This window comes from Ornithodoros turicata, unplaced genomic scaffold (genome assembly GCF_037126465.1).
Source record: "Ornithodoros turicata isolate Travis unplaced genomic scaffold, ASM3712646v1 ctg00001327.1, whole genome shotgun sequence".
In the NCBI taxonomy this organism is placed as follows: domain Eukaryota; kingdom Metazoa; phylum Arthropoda; class Arachnida; order Ixodida; family Argasidae; genus Ornithodoros; species Ornithodoros turicata.
In genome coordinates, this window is record NW_026999552.1 from 279 (window position 1) to 19179 (window position 18901).

The 18901-nt window shown below is 45.1% G+C and overlaps 1 protein-coding gene across 1 annotated transcript in view; it reads right to left on the reverse strand.

Annotated features, from left to right (window-relative positions):
- Positions 1-3258: 3258 nt before the first annotated feature.
- Positions 3259-18901, reverse strand: part of LOC135376830 (methanethiol oxidase-like) — a gene marked incomplete at its 3' end in the record, with an annotated part of 63504 nt that continues 47861 nt past the window's right edge. The window contains exons 2-4 of the mRNA XM_064609284.1: positions 10472-10635; positions 4485-4670; positions 3259-3419 (exon numbers count right to left, since the gene is read on the reverse strand). Coding sequence (XP_064465354.1) covers positions 3259-3419; positions 4485-4670; positions 10472-10635 — 511 coding nt within the window. The remainder of the gene's footprint in view (positions 3420-4484; positions 4671-10471; positions 10636-18901) is intronic.

Below are 18901 nucleotides of genomic sequence, written 5' to 3' on the forward strand. Positions count from 1 at the left end.
CCGCACGCCTTCCTGCTGTCCTCTTTCTATCTGTCCCCGTCTGTACGCCCCTCATAGCACAGTTGCTTCGCGACGCTAACACAGAATTGAAAAAACACTAACCCCCCTGTCCCGCACTCCTTCCTGCCGTCCTCTTTCCATCTGTCCACGTCTGTACGCCCCTCATAGCACAGTTGCTTCGCGACGCTAACACAAAATTAAAAAGACCCCCTGTCCCCCACTCGTTCCTGCGGTCCTCTTTCCATCTGTCCACGTCTGTACGCCCCTCATAGCACAGTTGCTTCGCGACGCTAACACAAAATTAAAAAGACCCCCCTGTCCCCCACTCGTTCCTGCGGTCCTCTTTCCATCTGTCCACGTCTGTACGCCCCTCATAGCACAGTTGCTTCGCGACGCTAACATAAATTAAAAAAAACACTAACCCCCCTGTCGCGCACTCCTTCCTGCCGTCCTCTTTCCATCTGTCCACGTCTCTACGCCCCTCATAGCACAGTTGCTTCGCGACGCTAACACAAAATTAAAAAGACCCCCCTGTCCCCCACTCGTTCCTGCAGTCCTCTTTCCATCTGTCCACGTCTGTACGCCCCTCATAGCACAGTTGCTTCGCGACGCTAACATAAATTTAAAAAAAATTAACCCCGCTGTCCCGCACGCCTTCCTCCTGTCCTCTTTCCATCTGTCCCCGTCTGTACGCCCCTCATAGCACAGTTGCTTCGCGACGCTAACACAGAATTGAAAAAACACTAACCCCCGTGTCCCGCACTCCTTCCTGCCGTCCTCTTTCCATCTGTCCACGTCTGTACGCCCCTCATAGCACAGTTGCTTCGCGACGCTAACACAAAATTAAAAAGACCCCCCTGTCCCCCACTCGTTCCTGCGGTCCTCTTTCCATCTGTCCACGTCTGTACGCCCCTCATAGCACAGTTGCTTCGCGACGCTAACACAAAATTAAAAAGACCCCGCTGTCCCCCACTCGTTCCTGCGGTCCTCTTTCCATCTGTCCACGTCTGTACGCCCCTCATAGCACAGTTGCTTCGCGACGCTAACATAAATTTAAAAAGAAATTAACCCCGCTGTCCCGCACGCCTTCCTGCTGTCCTCTTTCCATCTGTCCCCGTCTGTACGCCCCTCATAGCACAGTTGCTTCGCGACGCTAACACAGAATTGAAAAAACACTAACCCCGCTGTCCCGCACGCCTTCCTGCCGTCCTCTTTCCATCTGTCCACGTCTGTACGCCCCTCATAGCACAGTTGCTTCGCGACGCTAACACAGAATTGAAAAAAAAAAAACACTAACACCCTGTCCCGCACTCGTTCCTGCGGTCCTCTTTCCATCTGTCCCCGTCTGTACGCCTCTCATAGCGCAGTTGCTTCGCGACGCTAACACAGAATTTAAAAAAAACACTAACCCCCCTGTCCCGCACTCCTTCCTGCCGTCCTCTTTCCATCTGTCCACGTCTGTACGCCCCTCATAGCAGAGTTGCTTCGCGACGCTAACATAGATTTAAAAAGAAACTAACCCCGCTGCCCCGCACACCTTCCTGCCGTCCTCTTTCCATCTGTCCACGTCTGTACGCCTCTCATAGCGCAGTTGCTTCGCGACGCTAACATAAATTTTAAAAAAAACTAACCCCGCTGTCCTGCACACCTTCCTGCCGTCCTCTTTCCATCTGTCCACGTCTGTACGCCTCTCATAGCGCAGTTGCTTCGCGACGCTAACACAGAATTGAAAAAACACTAACCCCCTGTCCCGCACTCCTTCCTGCCGTCCTCTTTCCATCTGTCCACATCTGTAGTTCCGCATAGCACAGTTGCTTCGCCAACGCTAACACATAATTAAAAAGAACTTACCCCCCCTCATCCAGCGCTCCTTGCTGCCGTCCCCTTTCCATCTGTCCACGTCTGTACGCCCCTCATAGCACAGTTGCTTCGCGACGCTAACACAAAATTAAAAAGAAACTAACCCCCTGTCCCCCACTCGTTCCTGCTGTCCTCCCTCCATCTGTCCACGCCTGTATGCCCTCATAGCACAGTTGCGTCGCGACGCTAACACAAAATTAAACAGAAACTAGTCTGTAGAGGAGATTGTATCCCTCTACATGAGTCCCGACCGGCGATGATGGTATGCCACGGAGAGGCGATGACGGTAGCCTATCTCCATGGCCGCGCCGGTGGAACTGAGGCAAGTGCTCCAGGCGCGTGGCCATCTTCGTCGTTGTCCACCGGCCGCTACATCACCCCCCCCTCAGACGCGAAGCGGTGATAAAGCAGATGTCCGCGACTTCACTGGGGGAGGGCAGCGAGGGCGACCGTGGTTAGCATGCGCGGTTGAACAGGATGACGGCACGGCAGATGGTGGCGAAGCATCACAGCTGATGAGTAATCAGATCCGCGACGCAAACACAGAATTAAAAAGAACCTAACCCCCCTGTCCCGCGCTCCTTCCTGCTGTCCTCTTTCCATCTGTCCCCGTCTGTACGTAGTATAATGTAACGACATATAATACAATAAAGGAATTATGTAATGAATACTAAGTTGAAGTTATGAAATATAATACATTCTTAGCCAGGCGTTTGCTGTGGAGGTCCAACCAAGAAGGAAATTTGTAACCTCTGAATGAATACGGTATAGAATCATGCCGTATGGATACGAAAATGAATACTGAGAAATACATAAGAAAAGAATCAGTGTTACGGGTGCGGCAGAAAGAAAATGCCAATCACAAACTAAAGAGTAAACTCCTCGCAGTAGAACCAGTTCTCCGAAAAATCTCCGACTGCACACCGTATGTTTACTGAAACGACCATGGAAAATGAATAAGAAAAAAATATTGCAGTATCTGCGAGAAAGAACGAATGCCGGGAAAGTGCTTCCCCTCAACTCGCTGATACGAAACTTCGATGGATGAAAATAGAGGAGGAAATATGGAGTATCAGTGTTTCGTTTCACTTGGTGTATCAACCACCAAAAATACACGAGTAGTAAAACTCATCAGTGAATATAATAATGGGCAAAGCCGTTCGCGATGAAAAAAAATTTGTACATACACTATGATTTACAAGCAGCACTAGTCGACAAGAAAATTACCGACAAGTCCACAACGTGAACGTGCACGATCAAAAGAACACGCCGTGACAGTCATTACAGAATGACCTACACTCCAGCCTCCGCAGGCATAAACTTTGCTGTATGATGCGGTTTCGGTTTCATATAGCGCCACCCCCGGGAACCTTTGGAACCGCTATCACGAACTCTTACCAACTGGCTCGGTAGATGGCGCAGAACTCCGTTTTCCATCGGTGATTTGAAAGCGTCGTGCTTATTAATATTCTTATTGCGCTACATTTTTCAGGATCCGTTAAACACATAACTGTGCGTATCCAGGAGACAGCTTGACCTTCGGCGGACGTTAGAAGAGTCTGAAATGACGAGCGCCAGAAATGCGTTTTTTCATCCTCAAAAACAAGCACGTGTAAATTATAAATATCGCATACCAAAGATATCGCAACGTACGTGCCTTCCGATATGATGAAGCTACACGATGCGAAATAAGCGACCTTGATATCTTGAATTGTTTCCGCCAAATCTTGCTATGAACACAGCAATTGTCGACGATTTCGTCAGTTTCCCGGTTTTATAAAACCGTTATCATAGGATCTACTAGAAAACGGAGAACGTACACGCCTAGCAAAGGAAAGCAGCTTTCTAACCATACCGGTTTCTTCAAGAACGTGCAAACACGAGCGGTGGAATCTTGCTACGGAATCGCCCATTTTCGGGGAAGGAGTGGGACCGCAGCCTTAACGTCGCTCGAGATCCTGCCTCATCTGTCAAGCTGTCCAGCATGTAGTCTGAATGCGCATCCACCGTCTCGATCCACCTCTGTTTAGCGAATTGAATACGATACGCTCTCCTAGCGAATTGACGCGTTTACATGGGTGGATTCGATTCGACAACTGGATACGATACGCTAGTGTCGTATTCATGTAAACGCGGCTCGTGCCTTGTTTCTTCGTTTTTTCTTCGCAGCTCACGCGCCGCTTATACACGCTTGAGCTGTGCAATTGCACGTCACTGGCCACCTGAGCGGATCGTCACGACTTTCGCTCGTTCAGCGATGCGCCCGTTTCACGAGGTGAAGAATTTTTCAAACGTGCTCTCGCAAAGGTGAACAGAGCTCTCGCGCTCGCTCTGTAGGGCGCCTGCTCTCATCGTTCTTTCGCAGGAACTCGTTTTATTCGTTGGAGAACACTCTGCACCGAAAAACAAAAAGAAAACGTTTTGAGGTCACCTCAGTGCTGCTTTAAATCCACCCACCTATTAAATTACACTGAAAGGAGCACGTACTTTGAGATATAAATATTTAAATTTTGATATTAGTCTGTGAAAACCGCTTCTGGATAGCTCTCAGTTTCATTGAAAACATTCTGTAAATGATAAAAAGACGCCCTGTATACGTATGTCAGAGCATGGGTATACAGTACCTTGAACAACCTGGGCGCAAAGGCATCTGCACTGACGTCCACGACATAAATCCTGTCACTGTTTAGGGAAGGCAAGATAAGTTTGTCCCTTGACTTCCCACGAGTGCCATAACAGCTGCTGCACACGTTCCAGTTCATGTGATGGAGCTCATCACCCTTGTTTGGCATCCGCAATCGATGAACAACCTGCAAATGGATCCGTAATTAGAGAGGTTTCATGATGGCCATGGTCGCGAGCCACAATTTCTGTGGATTACTTCAAAAAGTGCATCTGCTTAAATATCACCAGTCATGCCGAACTGTTCGTACAGATGTCCTTGAGATAAGGGGCCTATGTGTTCACCAACAGTCGGTTTCATAGGTCCATTTTGTTTTGTTTTTCTTCTTTAAACCTGAAATAGACGTTGGCGATAGCAGCAGCTCCTGTGAGCCACATTTTATGTCGACCACGGTCCACGTGGTGCAGATGGCATAATTGGGTGTGGAATATCTTTAGCGACACAATGCAACCTCGCTGCGACACGTTCTCGGGGAACGTGGAAATCACTTACATGCAAGTGAAAGGATATTTGGAGAGGATTAGAAAGAGGATTTCTCGACAACTTTGGACCGACATGGAACTTTGAGGCCGCAGCTTGAGCGGTACTCTCTCAAACCGATATGCAAAAAGTGGTATACCACCCAAGCCTGCCTTGACACCTCACAAAGTACAGGCCCTTTGGCAGTGACAAGTACAGTGAGGTTTACATCTCTTAGTATATAGTACACATGTACTAGAGCACCTGGAACATAAAGCAAGACATCCAGCGAGTGGGTGTGCAAATTGTGTGTGGGTACACATGATTTGCTGAATACATTTTATGTTCCGTTCTTGAAGACGTGTAGCAATGTAATTTCACAATTGACATTATGACGTTCTCTCTCTCTTCTTTTAGATGCATATCAAATCTACCTGAACGAGAAGCCTTCAGACATCCCAAGGGCCAAAAGGCTAAGTTCCTTTGTGCCCCACATGAGGAGTTTTCTGAATGATTGAAATAAAGAATGAGTCTAAATGACTGAAATAAAGAGTGAACATATGGCATAGATTGTCACTTGGTGTAGATTATTTACTGCAAATCTTATCAAAACATTTGTACTGTGTATTATAAGAAACAACCATTAGAAATATTATGACAACATTTATAAGAAATCCTATCAGAAACAAGCTACAAGAATGTCTATAAGAAACCTTAAGAGAAGTTTTCGGTCATTCAGTCTTCGGTCCGGACAGAGGAGAACCTGTGAGAAATTCTATGAGAAACCTTGTGAGAATCTGGGCAATAATCCCATAGAATTTCTCTTAGGATTCTGTAAGATGTTTCTTGTGAGATTTCTTGTATGATTTTTCAATAGGGATACGCCTCCCGCTTTCAACAAATCAGGGCAGATAACGATATCATTCGAGATTATGGTTGACTAGGGGCATGCTATGCGGTGAACTTCATTTTTAAGAGACTCGACTCACAGACTCGAGAAGCGCTCTATGGAACGTGATGAACCCCATGTGTGACAACATCTTAGCGCGAAGCATCAGAGGATCGTGCGCTCAGCATAAACAGGCTGGAGGCGATATCGTCTTCCAATGGATCCCGTCCCACGTCGGTGTCGGCGGCAACGAAAGGGCCTACCAGCTGGCGTCCTCGGCACACCTGGGCTGCAGCAATATTTTGCCAACTCCGGACGACACCGACAGGCAGGTGTCTGTTCAGCACCTTGTTGAACTGCGCCACCCTGGAATACGGGACATCATGCACCATAATCGCCCCCCTCTTCCCATGAGAAATCTTCTTCGAAACATCCAGACCATGCTCCATAGGCTCCGCACTGGGTGTGCGTTCACCAACTCTCAGCTGTTCAAGATCAGCTCTAGGGGTGACGCCAGCTGTGGCCACTGTCAACAACCCGGAACAATCGAACACATCCTGCGAGACTGCCGAGCATACCATTCAGCGCCCGAAGCCCATCTCCCTCGCTCCACCTCGGGCACGCTAGCGGACATCGTCTACCCCGCTGGTTCTTCTGCCGAACGTTCCGCCAAAGCAAGAAACCTCATTCCCATCATGCTGAAGACAGGCCTTGCTCATCGACCCATCTAATACTCTACTCTCCCCGATGAACACGTGCACCTCACCGCATCCCCATCATTCAACCTCCTCTATCCTCCATCCGTCCGTCCTTCCTTTGTGTTTTGTTTTGCTTCGCGTTCTTTTTCTTTTTTCTGGCTATAGTCGTGACGACACCCACTTCTGTGTGGCCAACAACGGCGAGCCTATCCTGCCATTACCCCCCCCCCCCCCTTATTTTTAAGAGTGTGCCAGTGAACATAGCGTACGATACCCCGGAAACAGTCTTTGAACCACCAGTGTACAACTCTACATTGCTGCCAAAGCTATCCTTTAGCACCTCAAATTCCTTGGAGTACGGTGTTAGCATTTTCGCGTTTGTTGTATCTGAAGAGGAACTTGCTACACTTTGGAGGGGGCTGCCATGGAGGATGGTTTTTTTTTTTTTACTTGACTCAAGGATCATAGAGTTGTACTCTGGAGAGGCATAGCGATCGACTGCTTGTGACATTCTAATGCTAAAAGAAGGCACAGCTGAAGGCCTGTTCAAGAAGTGCTGTCTGATTGTCTACCTTTCACACATTCATATGCTGGGTTCTGGGGGTGACCCCTGATTCTTAGTGCATATGAAGTACCGCGGTAAAACCTCTCTCTAAGGACCACTGATTTAATTCTATGTACAAACTTTGTATTGGAGACAAGCTCCGAGAACTAAACGCAGCCCTCGGTGGTGTACTGGATCGTGGGTTTTGAGTGTAGATAGCCGTGCCGAACCGTACACAACACATCCATAATCCAGCTTTGAAAGTACGGTGGAGAGGTAGATGTTCTTGAACATGTCACGATCTGCTCCCCAGGACCGGTGAGAAAGTACCTTTAGAAGACTTAGAGATTTAATAGTATCTACCTTGAGGTGTTTGAGATTCGGAAGGAAAGTCAGTTTCCGGTCAAATATAAGCCCAAGAAATTTATGTTCGGCCTTTACATTAACGTTGTGGATGCCCATTTCGGGTGTAGGTTCGGGAAACGCTCCCCGTGCCCTTGAATAAGAGACGCAGACGTCTTCTCCTGGGAAAACTTAAAGGGACTATGAAACGATTTTTTTCTTCGTTTCGTTCGAAAGAAGACATTTTTCTGAGTCTAGAACCGAAATTTTACTTTCGTCGCGCTAGCGGATTTCTCAGAGCGAATTTAAACGGAGCGGCGAAGGGAGGACAGCTGGCGCCGCGCCGTGACGAGCTGCCGAGCGGAGACACAACGGGTAACTTGACGCGACCACGGCCGGCTCAGCAACACGTCATCGTGACGTGTTGCCGAGCCGAGGAATCCCGCCAGGAGCATGCGCCGTAGGATCCCGCGTATGCGTTCATCGGGAGTGGGAATCTCCATGACAGCAGCTTTCGCGCGATCGGCAGATTTCGGCAGTGGCGGCAGCCACAGCGCGAGCTCGCGGCATTACTTGCCATTGTGCAACACCGGTGACGTAACGGGGAACCGAAGAGCGGTCCGTACAGTTACACCATCGGCAGGGAAATATGCGCGGGAGAGGAGGAACGCGGAAGAGACATTTCCAGCGCGCGCTCCTCGCAGAGTGGAGCGATTTCGTCCGGAAAAATTTGTGGCATATTTGTTTCTCTGCGGGAAGAACAGTTTCCATCGAAAAAAAGTATGGGGGTTCGGGAAATTTCATAGTCCCTTTAAACAATTTTCCTGTGACCGTTTCACCACCTTGTTGATTGTCAGTTCGAGCTGACGACTGTGGTGGTGTGGTAAAATGACAATGAGTCACCTAACAGTGAGGACCGAAGTCCTATGGTGTCAAAAAAGGACAGAAGTGCTTTGATGGCGGAGCTTTGGTGGGCTGTATATGGCCATGGAACAAGAAATATTGACAATGTGAAGGGGTGAGAGTCCAGCCGACTAACAGACCCTGAAAGGGTGGTTCGGGAAGGTCGGTGGTGCGGGCGATTAAGAAGTATATGTTAGTGCGGACCTAGTGTGTGAAGACCAGCGACACACCATTCAGTAGCCATGCATAGACGATACAGGAAAATGCAGGTTTCACTCCAGGAAAGGAGGTCAACTTCTTTTTTAAAGGTCAGCTCCGGGGATACCATGACCTCTTGAAACTGTAACAATATTCTGAAAGCAAATATCGAACTGTGTCTGAAACCACCCTTCATTTCCACAAAACACAGTTTATCTCGGCAAATGTACGGAACACAGCCGAAATGTGGTTGTACTACCTGCAGTTATAACGGTGGCCACAAGCGAGAAGTGCAATGAAGAAACCGCTACGAATTTGAGGCTTCTATTTAGTGCGTCTTGAGCGACCGTTTAGTTCATTTACACTTTCGTGCAGCCAAGCAATAATAAATTATTGCATCGTACTTGTGCAATGGCTTATGTCACACACACACACACGCCAAACACGGAACGCCGCACGGAACGAGGGCTGACCACTATATTTCCACAATTGCAACACTGTACTACGAGATCACACTGTTCATCTCCCACTTTCTTTGTTCATTGCAGCTTCCTTTCGCAATAATTCTGTTCCCATTGCAGAGGGTAAACACGTACTGCCAGCCATGCTGGCCGCGATCGCGACTCCGTCCGTTTCTGGCTGCGGCTGCGCCATCCAATAGGCGTGCGCTGATTCTCCTATGCGTATACTAGCCTACATTAGGGAATTTCGCCCCCCGGAAACTCCCGTGCGCGACACAGCCTCCTTGGCTTTCACGATAGACACGTGATGAGCGCCGCCACGCGCGTCACTATGTGACGGGAGTGGTAGGGACGCTCCTCATTGGATTTGGAATCACATGATTGAGGTGAGCAACACCGCGCAGGCCGGTGCGACTGCTACCGCTTCAGAGACGATAGGCGTTCTCCAGCTACGTGATGTCCGAAACGGAGGACTTGAAGGCTATCAACGACACGACCTTGAGTTTTGGGGACCGCTGACACCACGGGAACAACGAGTGGTGCAGCACGAATCTAACTGTGTGATGTACAGTGAATCCCCAGTGCTTCCCGACCGCGTGCAGCCTGGCTGACCCTTTTACCGCACACTTGGTTCAATGGCTAACAGGTGGCCACACAATAGCGCCTCATTGCTTGCTTTCTGCTACTGTGACTTACAGCAGCAAGTGCGTCCTGTGCCTTTTCCTGGTATGGTACTGGTACTGTGTACTGTGCTGTCGCACCAGAAAAGTCTTCACCGACGCCAGCGCGACGTGGCAATTGGCGGGGTCGTGCGTGGACGTGTGTGTACGTGCGGTTGTTTGCATCGCCATGCCGACCAAGGGGGAATATCTGCTGCTGTTCCGTCGTTGCCGTACGACAAAAACGCTCGGCGGTGATTCATAAACGAATATTATCCTCGTGATCGCAATCTTATTTTGTCGGGCTCCCTATATGCTTTGTTTTTCAGAAAACGTGATATAAATCAAGTAATGAATAGCAGTCAACAAGAAACAGTTCACAATGTTCGTAGCAGACGGTTTTTTTTTCTACCAATGTATGAGGGGTCTCTCTACCACAAACGTCACACTAGGGTTGGTGTGGTCTGGGGTTGGAACTCTCCGACCCGTCGCTGCGCCAGCGATTTTGCAAATTAATTGCACAGCGGTCAAACAAGTTCGGACACAAAATTTTGTAGGAATGCTTTTGACATACTGCTTTACAAGATGACAACAGTTTTTGGCCATGTTGGATACCACTTTAATGCCCCTTTAAAGTGATATGCTTGCACGAACATTCAATGGGGCTTATTGAATAATGTAACTTGGAGCATGAAGCAAGTCCTTCAAATGTCATAATTCAATTGAAGTATGCGACTGGGCGTTATATGTGCTACCTACTACAACGTATACGTACCTTGCCATAGTCATCAGACTCGGGATCCACACAGATGGTAGCCAAATAGTCCGGCAGGTCCTTAGAAGGAACGATGCAAGGGATGTAAAGGATCTTCTCGTGAGGGCCTCTCATCGCTGCCAGAGGTGTCGGATGACCAACACTTGGGCATTGGTGGTGACAGTCTGAAAATAATACAATTAGCAAAATAAGTCTTTCGCCCCGCTCGTGTTTATACAAAAGCCTCGTCACTTTGTATGTGTATATATCCCTTCACGAATAACTTTGTAGCGAGCCGCGTCCGATCGGCGCACAGAAAATCTGCAGCCGCAATGGTGTTCATTTCCGTATCCGACCTGCAAGGCTTCATCGACGCGATCCGCATCGACCCAAAAGCAAACGAGAGAATGTACGAATTATGTGCTAGGATGCGCTAGGATGTGCTTGGACGATGCGTAGGCGCATATTGCAAATATGCTCTCTTATATTACACCATCTTCCAAGAGGAATTGGTTTGCCCGCATACGTTCTGCAGCTCAGTCTACTGCTTTGCCGGATTCATGTTTTAGACTCCTTTTAGAAATGATAAAATGTCAAGATTAGCGAGCACACTGAGGATGCCCTCCACAAGTGATACATGTTCAGGAAACGAAATGGAAGTTGCTATATTCTGCTATATGGAACTTTCGTCGAAATATTCAGTTGGGCTCTCAATCCACTTACTCGGGAAACTGAAATGCAGCAAGGGCTAAATGTGCGATAACTCGAAACCGAGCCGTGTGTGTACAAAAATAACGAAACACCGGTTGCCTTCACGAACATCACAATTAAGAGTAGTTCATATCCTGAACTATGTTACTTTGAGTTCTTCAAACACTCAAACTAAATGTTTTACAGCTTTCGTTCAGCAGATTCTCCGTGTACAGAAAAAAAACAAAAAAAGCTTTTTCGTAACCGTGGGATTCGAACAATGAGGCTGTAGTCCTCCATCTATCTAGCCCTTTGTTCCACCTACATGCAAATATTGCAGCACTTTGCGTGACCAAGGAAAGTAATAGGAGAAGGAGGAAATGTTGTGGCTGAGCCGTTCGCTTTAATTAGCGGTGATTTATTCATTCCAACGTAACGAAATTGCGAGGTCAACCGTCACAACACGATGCGGTCGGCAGCTAGGAAAGAAGAAAGGAAGTCGTTACGAAACACGGAGCTGTAAGCAACTCTCCGTTCAAAGGTATATTTTTCTGGTGTCAATAGGGAGTTTTAGGAAGACGTACAAGTTTCACGATAACGTTTTAGAAAACAAGATAAGTCAATCGCCTTTATTTCGGACTGGCTGTCGTCGCGTCTCCGATATTTGATTAACTGGCACTTATATACGGAGTCGGAATGGGATGGAGCTTACGATTCTCTAGAACTTCCAATTCAGCAGCTTTAGAAAGTCGTAAGCGTCCTCCGATTCCTACACCGTATCACTGTCAGTCAATGAGATATCAGCAACGTGACGCCAGCCAGTGACGTGAGAGAAGACCGATGTTCCATTCATCGACGTCTAATCAGACCCCTGGCTTCCCGCCAATGGACAACTGACATTCTCCCCTATCTATGTTGAGCACAGTTGATCCAACATTCGCTTTCCGGATGCCACGAAATACATGCTGCCACGATGCTGCATTAATTCATCGGATGTAAACTGAATGTGGCTTTTACGGCTCAGTGGCGTTACCGTTTCAGACAAGTTGACTCTCCCAGTTGACTAACGTGTGCGCTCACTTCAGGCTTTTTAGATGGTGGGATGGCTTTCATCGAGATTGTCTCTCACACTGAGCGCTCGCTTTTATCCCAAGTCCCGTCATTAAAGGGTTAATTGGTGAATTTTAGGTAATCAGTCATCTAGAAATTACATACTATCAGCGGGAGGACGTCTTCTACTGGATTAACGGTATTCCTGCCCGTTCTCGTAGCTTTTTGATAAAAAAGACTAACGAGTAATAAAAAAAAAAACGCCCGTATATCCATGAAACCCAGCATGTTCAATGCGAACATCACAGAGTCGGTCGGTGGGATGCCCAACATAATTCGCACGGCTTTCTTTTGCAATAGTAACAATCGTTCTAGATTTTACTTGCATGTAATATCATATGCTTCAACACTATAAGAAAGGTGGCTAAGGACACGTGCACAGTACACAGAAACTAAGACATTCAGCAGAACAATATGTTTTAGTCGGGATAACGCAAAACGTTGCCGAGAAATTTTCTGTCTTAGACAAGTGATATGAGATACCCATGTTAAACACTAGTTCAGACACGCACCTAAAAATTTCACATGATCTAGTCAATTCAATTTACAGTCAACAAGGCTGATTTCAAAATTATCTCGATCAACTTTCTGGAGGGTATGGAAGATCATAAAACATGCTTTGTGTGTGTTAGGTCTTACTTTATCTGCCATAATCCAATCAGAAATGTTTTAAGAGCTATAGATTAACCTTTAGTGTGAAGTCTTCTCTTGATGAACCAAAAGATATCTGTCTGTTGTATATATGTTGTTTCATCATCCAATGAATCCAGTTTAATAGCTTCGGCTAATGCCTTACTTGAGAAAGTAACAAGTTGTGCGAAACAAAATTGTTTACACATTAATGTCTCTAAAACAAAAGCGGTGATATGTAGAACCAAACCTAAACGTGTAACCACGGATCTACCACTGTGGTATGGAGACATGAAAATTCAATATGTAAATGATGTGAAAACTCTCTGCGTAGTGTTTTCGTACAACTTGTCGTGCCATGGGCATGCACAATATACTCGTGGCAGACTTTGCAAAATATCTTGTATGATAAACAAGTGCGGGTACTTTCTTTCAATATGTGTTAAACTCTTACTGTATAAGATTATTTTACTCCTTATTTTCCTATTGCATACTAATCAGGGGTACAACTCCACTCTAAGCCGAAAACGGGAGTCGCGAGGCGTCAAATGCGCGCTTTACTCCTTTTCGGCGTTTCTCCAGCAATGTATCCAATGCGCCTCCCACCTTCCTTCTCGCACTCCTTCGAGCGGAATCTGTTGGCGCTGTTGAAGCGCAGAAATGTGATGAGATCCCATGGATTTCCCTACACCTCCCTCCAGAGGGGGGTGCACCCTCCCTGCATTTTTGCAACACCCCCCCCCCCCTGAAATTTCTCAGGTGACCCCACCCAGCTCGGCCACCAACACGTTCTGGTAGTGGGTCCGGCGCAGCGAATTACATCCTGTACTGTCAAACTTTGGCAGTAGGACCACAGTCATGCAGATGATCGTACCATGCATTTGTCCAAAATCATTTGAAAGTGAGTAGTATAAGGGCTGGCCGTGTGAGACCGGGGGTGAGTACGTTCTATGGACCTCAGGGCCCTGCCCTGAGCCCTGTGCGTATTTTTCCCCGTGCGGCGCTTGTGCGTAGGGTTCTCAGAGCGCTTATCGGCTGGGGGAGGGCTGCGTGCGCGCTTACCCTCTCACATTTTTCAGCCTGGGCTGACTTCTTTCAACATTTTTTAGCCTAGGCCGACTTTTTTTGCGTATTTTTTCCTGCGACCGGCGGGCGGCGCTCGGGTGGAGGCTCTTACCAGTGGGCGGAGCGTGGCCGGAGGGCTGCGTGCGCGTTTACCCGCTCACATTTTTCAGCCTGGGCCGACTTCTTTCATCATTTTTCATACTGTCGACTTCACTCACAAATTTTTCCAGCTACAACAGGTGTGCAGTAGGCGGTTTACATGCAAAGGATAGCCATACACAAAAGTACAAGTGAAAATATATTTATTAAAGTCATTAGTGTCAGGAATTATGTTATGACTGTGTGAAGGAGAAAAACTTAGCCAAAAATCTGATGCAATAGCATTGAAGGGGTATCACAATTTTTTATTAGTGATAATCACGCAAGTTTTCAATTAAGCAGAAGGAGTAGCACATTTTAATCAAAGAAGATATTTGTAATCAATACGATTACAATCAAAATTAAAAGTTTTATTATAAAAAGTAACATTATTACACATGAGCACCATAGTAGAGTTTTAGTTAAAGTTCTAATAGATGTATGTAACTTCAAGAACAATAGCTGGGCGGACTTCTCTAGCGCTTTTTATTATTTTTTCCAGCGTGCGGTGGCTGGCGCACAGATGAGGGGCTGTCCGTGTGCTTACCAGCGGGCTGAAGAGCTGAGCATACACTTATGGTTGTGCACCCTGGGCAGACTTCGCTCGCATTTTTTATGCAGCGCGTGGGCACTTTACATGCAAGTCGGGGCATGTGCACTGACAACACCGGGCCGACTTCTTTGGTGATTTTTCACACTGGCCAGACTTTGTGCGCAATTTTTTTAAGGTGATGCGTGAGTGGTTTACATGCAAGCAGGTGGGTGAGGGGGTGTCCGAGTGCCTACCAGCGAGCCAGAGAGCAGCGTGCGCCCTTATCGTTCTGTATTTTTCCACCTGGGCAGACTTTGGCGATTTTTCACTGGGCCGACTTCGTTCGCAATTCTTTTTTCAGGCGGCGCGTGAGTGGTTTACATGTAAGTAGGGACATGCACACTCTCATCCCATCCAGGCGACGATACCGTCACACCTGGGCCGACTTCCACCGTCATTTTGCAGTCTGAGCCGACTCGAATCGCAAATTTTTTCCCGCTACAACAGGTGTGCAGTAGGCGGTTTACATGCAAAGGATAGTAAAGCCAAATAGTGGCAGGAATTATGTTGTAACTCTGCGTGAAGGCGAAAAACCCAGCCAAAAAAAGAAAGCAGAAGGAATGCAATACACATAATAAAAAATATGGGAAGCTAAGTTGAATATTCCAACACGACACAATTAATCAATTTCTTATGATGTGAATAGCACACATGCAAGGAAATAACGAGAAATACGATCAACAGCTAATAGAGAACCAAAACCCATCACGTAAAGAAGAGGTACACAAAGGTTAAATAATTGAAAAAGAATCTATCAAAACGAGAAACATGACGAACAACAACAAATTTATTTTTGACCTTGGAGAGTTGGTAGTTTCATCGCCACAGGCGATACTCTACCCCATTGTTGGTTGGAATGGGGGGAATAAAATAACGAGCCCCTTCACAATAACGATCGAACTGAACAATCGTTCACTTCGAGTTCACTTCGAGTTCACTTCGAATTCGAAAACATGACGAATTTAATACAGCACAGAGCTAACACTGAATAGCAGACAAACAATTTGAACTGTGCATCATCCACACGTAGACAATAGACAGGAAAATTTTATCAAAACAAGATCAACAGCTCATAGAGAGCCAAAACAATGCACAATCCAACACGTAAACAAGAGGTACACAAAGGGTAAATAGCTGAAGAACAATCTATCAAAACGAGAAATATGCACGCACTTAACACTGAATAGCAGAGAAACACTCTAAACGGCACATCTACCAACGTGTAAACAACAGACACATGCAGGAAAATAATTGAAAAAGAATCTATCAAAACGAGAAACATGCACGGAGCTAGCACTGAATAGCAGAGAAACACTTTGAACGGCACACCATCCACACGTAAAGAATAGGTACATGCAATGAAATAATGAGAAATACAATCAACAGCTAATAGAGAACCAAACAAATGCACCAAAGCAAACAAGAGGTACACAAAAGAAAATAATTGAAAAGCAATCTATCAAAACGATAAACATGCACGGATGAACGGCAGAGAAACGCTTTGAACGATGCATCTGCCAACATGTAAACAACACACAGGAAAATAATAACGAAACAAACTATCAAACATCACAAATTTAATAAATTGAGATGGAAATAATATATCTTTTGAACTATCATAAAATAATCCTTGCGACCTAACAATATACAATTTTCGTCCTACTCGGGCACTATAAACATTACCTTGACGGAGATATCCAACACACGCAGTACAGAAAAGCTTCACACAGTACAACCAGTCTCGAGCACGGCGGGGTCACTCTCTCTCTATATACAGCCCAAAGCGAAGAATCCGAACATCTGTTGTCAATCTACGGGTTAGGGAAACCCTCTCTCTTTTTCACATTCTTTCCTCCAAAAGGAAATATTCTTAGGACCGGTGTTCAGAGACAAAATTTTTTATTGATTGCAAATAGACATTGGAATTATTCGATTCTCAAGAACACAATAAGAATTCTATCAACAAACAATAGCACGCAAAATGAAAAAAATCTCAAAAAAATGCAAACAATACTCAACCAAAACGAGAAACAATGCATTTTAATGTATTTCAGATCTGACACAACTATTATGTATACATTATTCTCAACTCACAAAATATCAGTGGAGTGAATATCTGAAACAAAAAAGAGAAAGTCAAATTCATTCATTGATAGAAACAATACTCATTTGAAAACGAGTATCAAATTTAATTACATCGTTTTATGATAACTTTGCAATAGTAATTTCTACATGCAGAAGCCACAAACAACTCATCTGAAATGCAAATTACTGTAAAAGTTTGCTACAGTGAAAATCAATGTACACAACTTAAAAATACTTTCCCAACTAGTAGAATATTTTTATTAATATCAATCGAGCGATCATTTGAAGCAAACTCAAAGCAGTAATTAATTTAGGGAAACACTTTCTGACCAAGCAGGGCAATACATCACATGGAACACATCTTTTTCATTCAGAGCCCACTAACAAAACAAAAAAAGAATGAATGAGAGAGGGAAGCTGAGCTCCCATCACTTTAGCCAAGGTTACGCCCCGCAGGGAGAAGGGGGATTCCTCAATGGTCGTGGTCAAAGTCATAAACTAACTCCAACAACTCAAGACGGGAATCGAGGGTTCTAGCGCGTTTAAAGCTCGCGTTTTTCTCGCTCATCACATCTTTTTTGTGAATTGACTTTCATAATTCTCATGACAGGTGGATATTAATAACATTCTGAACATGATAACATAAGAAATTTTTAATAAATAAAATTAGCACCGATATGGTTTAATTAAGTGTCGAGGCACACTACAAAACAGAAGAGACAATTGCTATACATTGAAGAGATGGACGGATTTTGTACTCGTTACCATAGGTCATGGGAGGATCTGATAAAAAGCTGCTTCGAAAAGGAGGAGCCTCGAAACGATTCAATTATCGCTGCATTTCAATACCTACTAGACATGGTCGTATTCAAAGATATGGTGCAAATTATGGAATTCAAGATGCCAGAACTTGTATGCCGAATCTACAATAGTTATAAAAATATTTGCATGTCAATATCGGAAGGACCACTGGGATTGATGGTGGAGTTTTTGAGGTTTGCTAACGAAGAATTAAAGTACACTGGACCAAACGTAATTGTAATCATTGCAATGGGCATTGCATTAATCAAGAAAACAATCAGATCAAATTATCATATACAAGCAGTCTCTATCGCACGATTCATTATGGATTTGTTGAAATTATACCTAATGGTTGAAATGGAAAGTACATAAAAAATCTTATCACGTGATATATACCACCCTAGAGCCTCTACATATTTATTTTATTCTACCAGTCAATGATGTCGAACTAACAGAAGTTCAATATTGTCGTGCAAGATCTGATGTATCATCAATTATTGAAACTCAACAAACATATCAATTGCGGTGGACCACCGGACGATTTTCATCTAATACTCTCTTGTACGCCATTCAAGAATCTTCATACAAAGAAAGAAAACATCAATAAGAGACTGTGCAAGTTCATCGCAACAAAGTGCAAGTTGTTGAAGCAATACAAGCACGGCGACAACATATCACCTGCGTTAATCAACGCTGGATTCAAGCACCCAATAATCACAATAAACTACATGATGTCTTCGGAATTCATCAATCAAGACAACAAATGGAAACTTCAGTATTTGGAATGGAACTGTAATTTATCGAAATACACAATTGTATAATTGAAATAATAATTGTATTATTTGTCATCACTGTAATGTATTCCACACATCGCAACGAAAACAGCTTATGATTAGATTGAAGATTACTAAGGAGATGTTTATTCCACACTATGTACAAGGATCTTCGCATGGAATCAGCGCTGGCAATCAAAGAGATTTTACACGACCACACTCTATACAACACCGACACCCGAAGGAAAGAATTGTAGAAGAATCGCTAATTGAAATTTAGAGGTATGTTACATCAATCTTTGTTTACAAAGATCACTAATATTTTGCAAAAGCTTATTTTATAAATTAAATTGCACAGTGTATATGAGACAATTGGACAGTTGACAATACTATATTGAAAGATTTTGGGAGAATCGAATCACACAACCGTCATCAGAAATATTTAACCAATGAAGATGAGCACTATGCATAAGATATGTAATTATAATAAGTAAATATTCCTTTTGCAAACTTAACCAAAGCAGCACACATAAACGTAGCTCCAATTCACAGAATGTACCCGAGGTT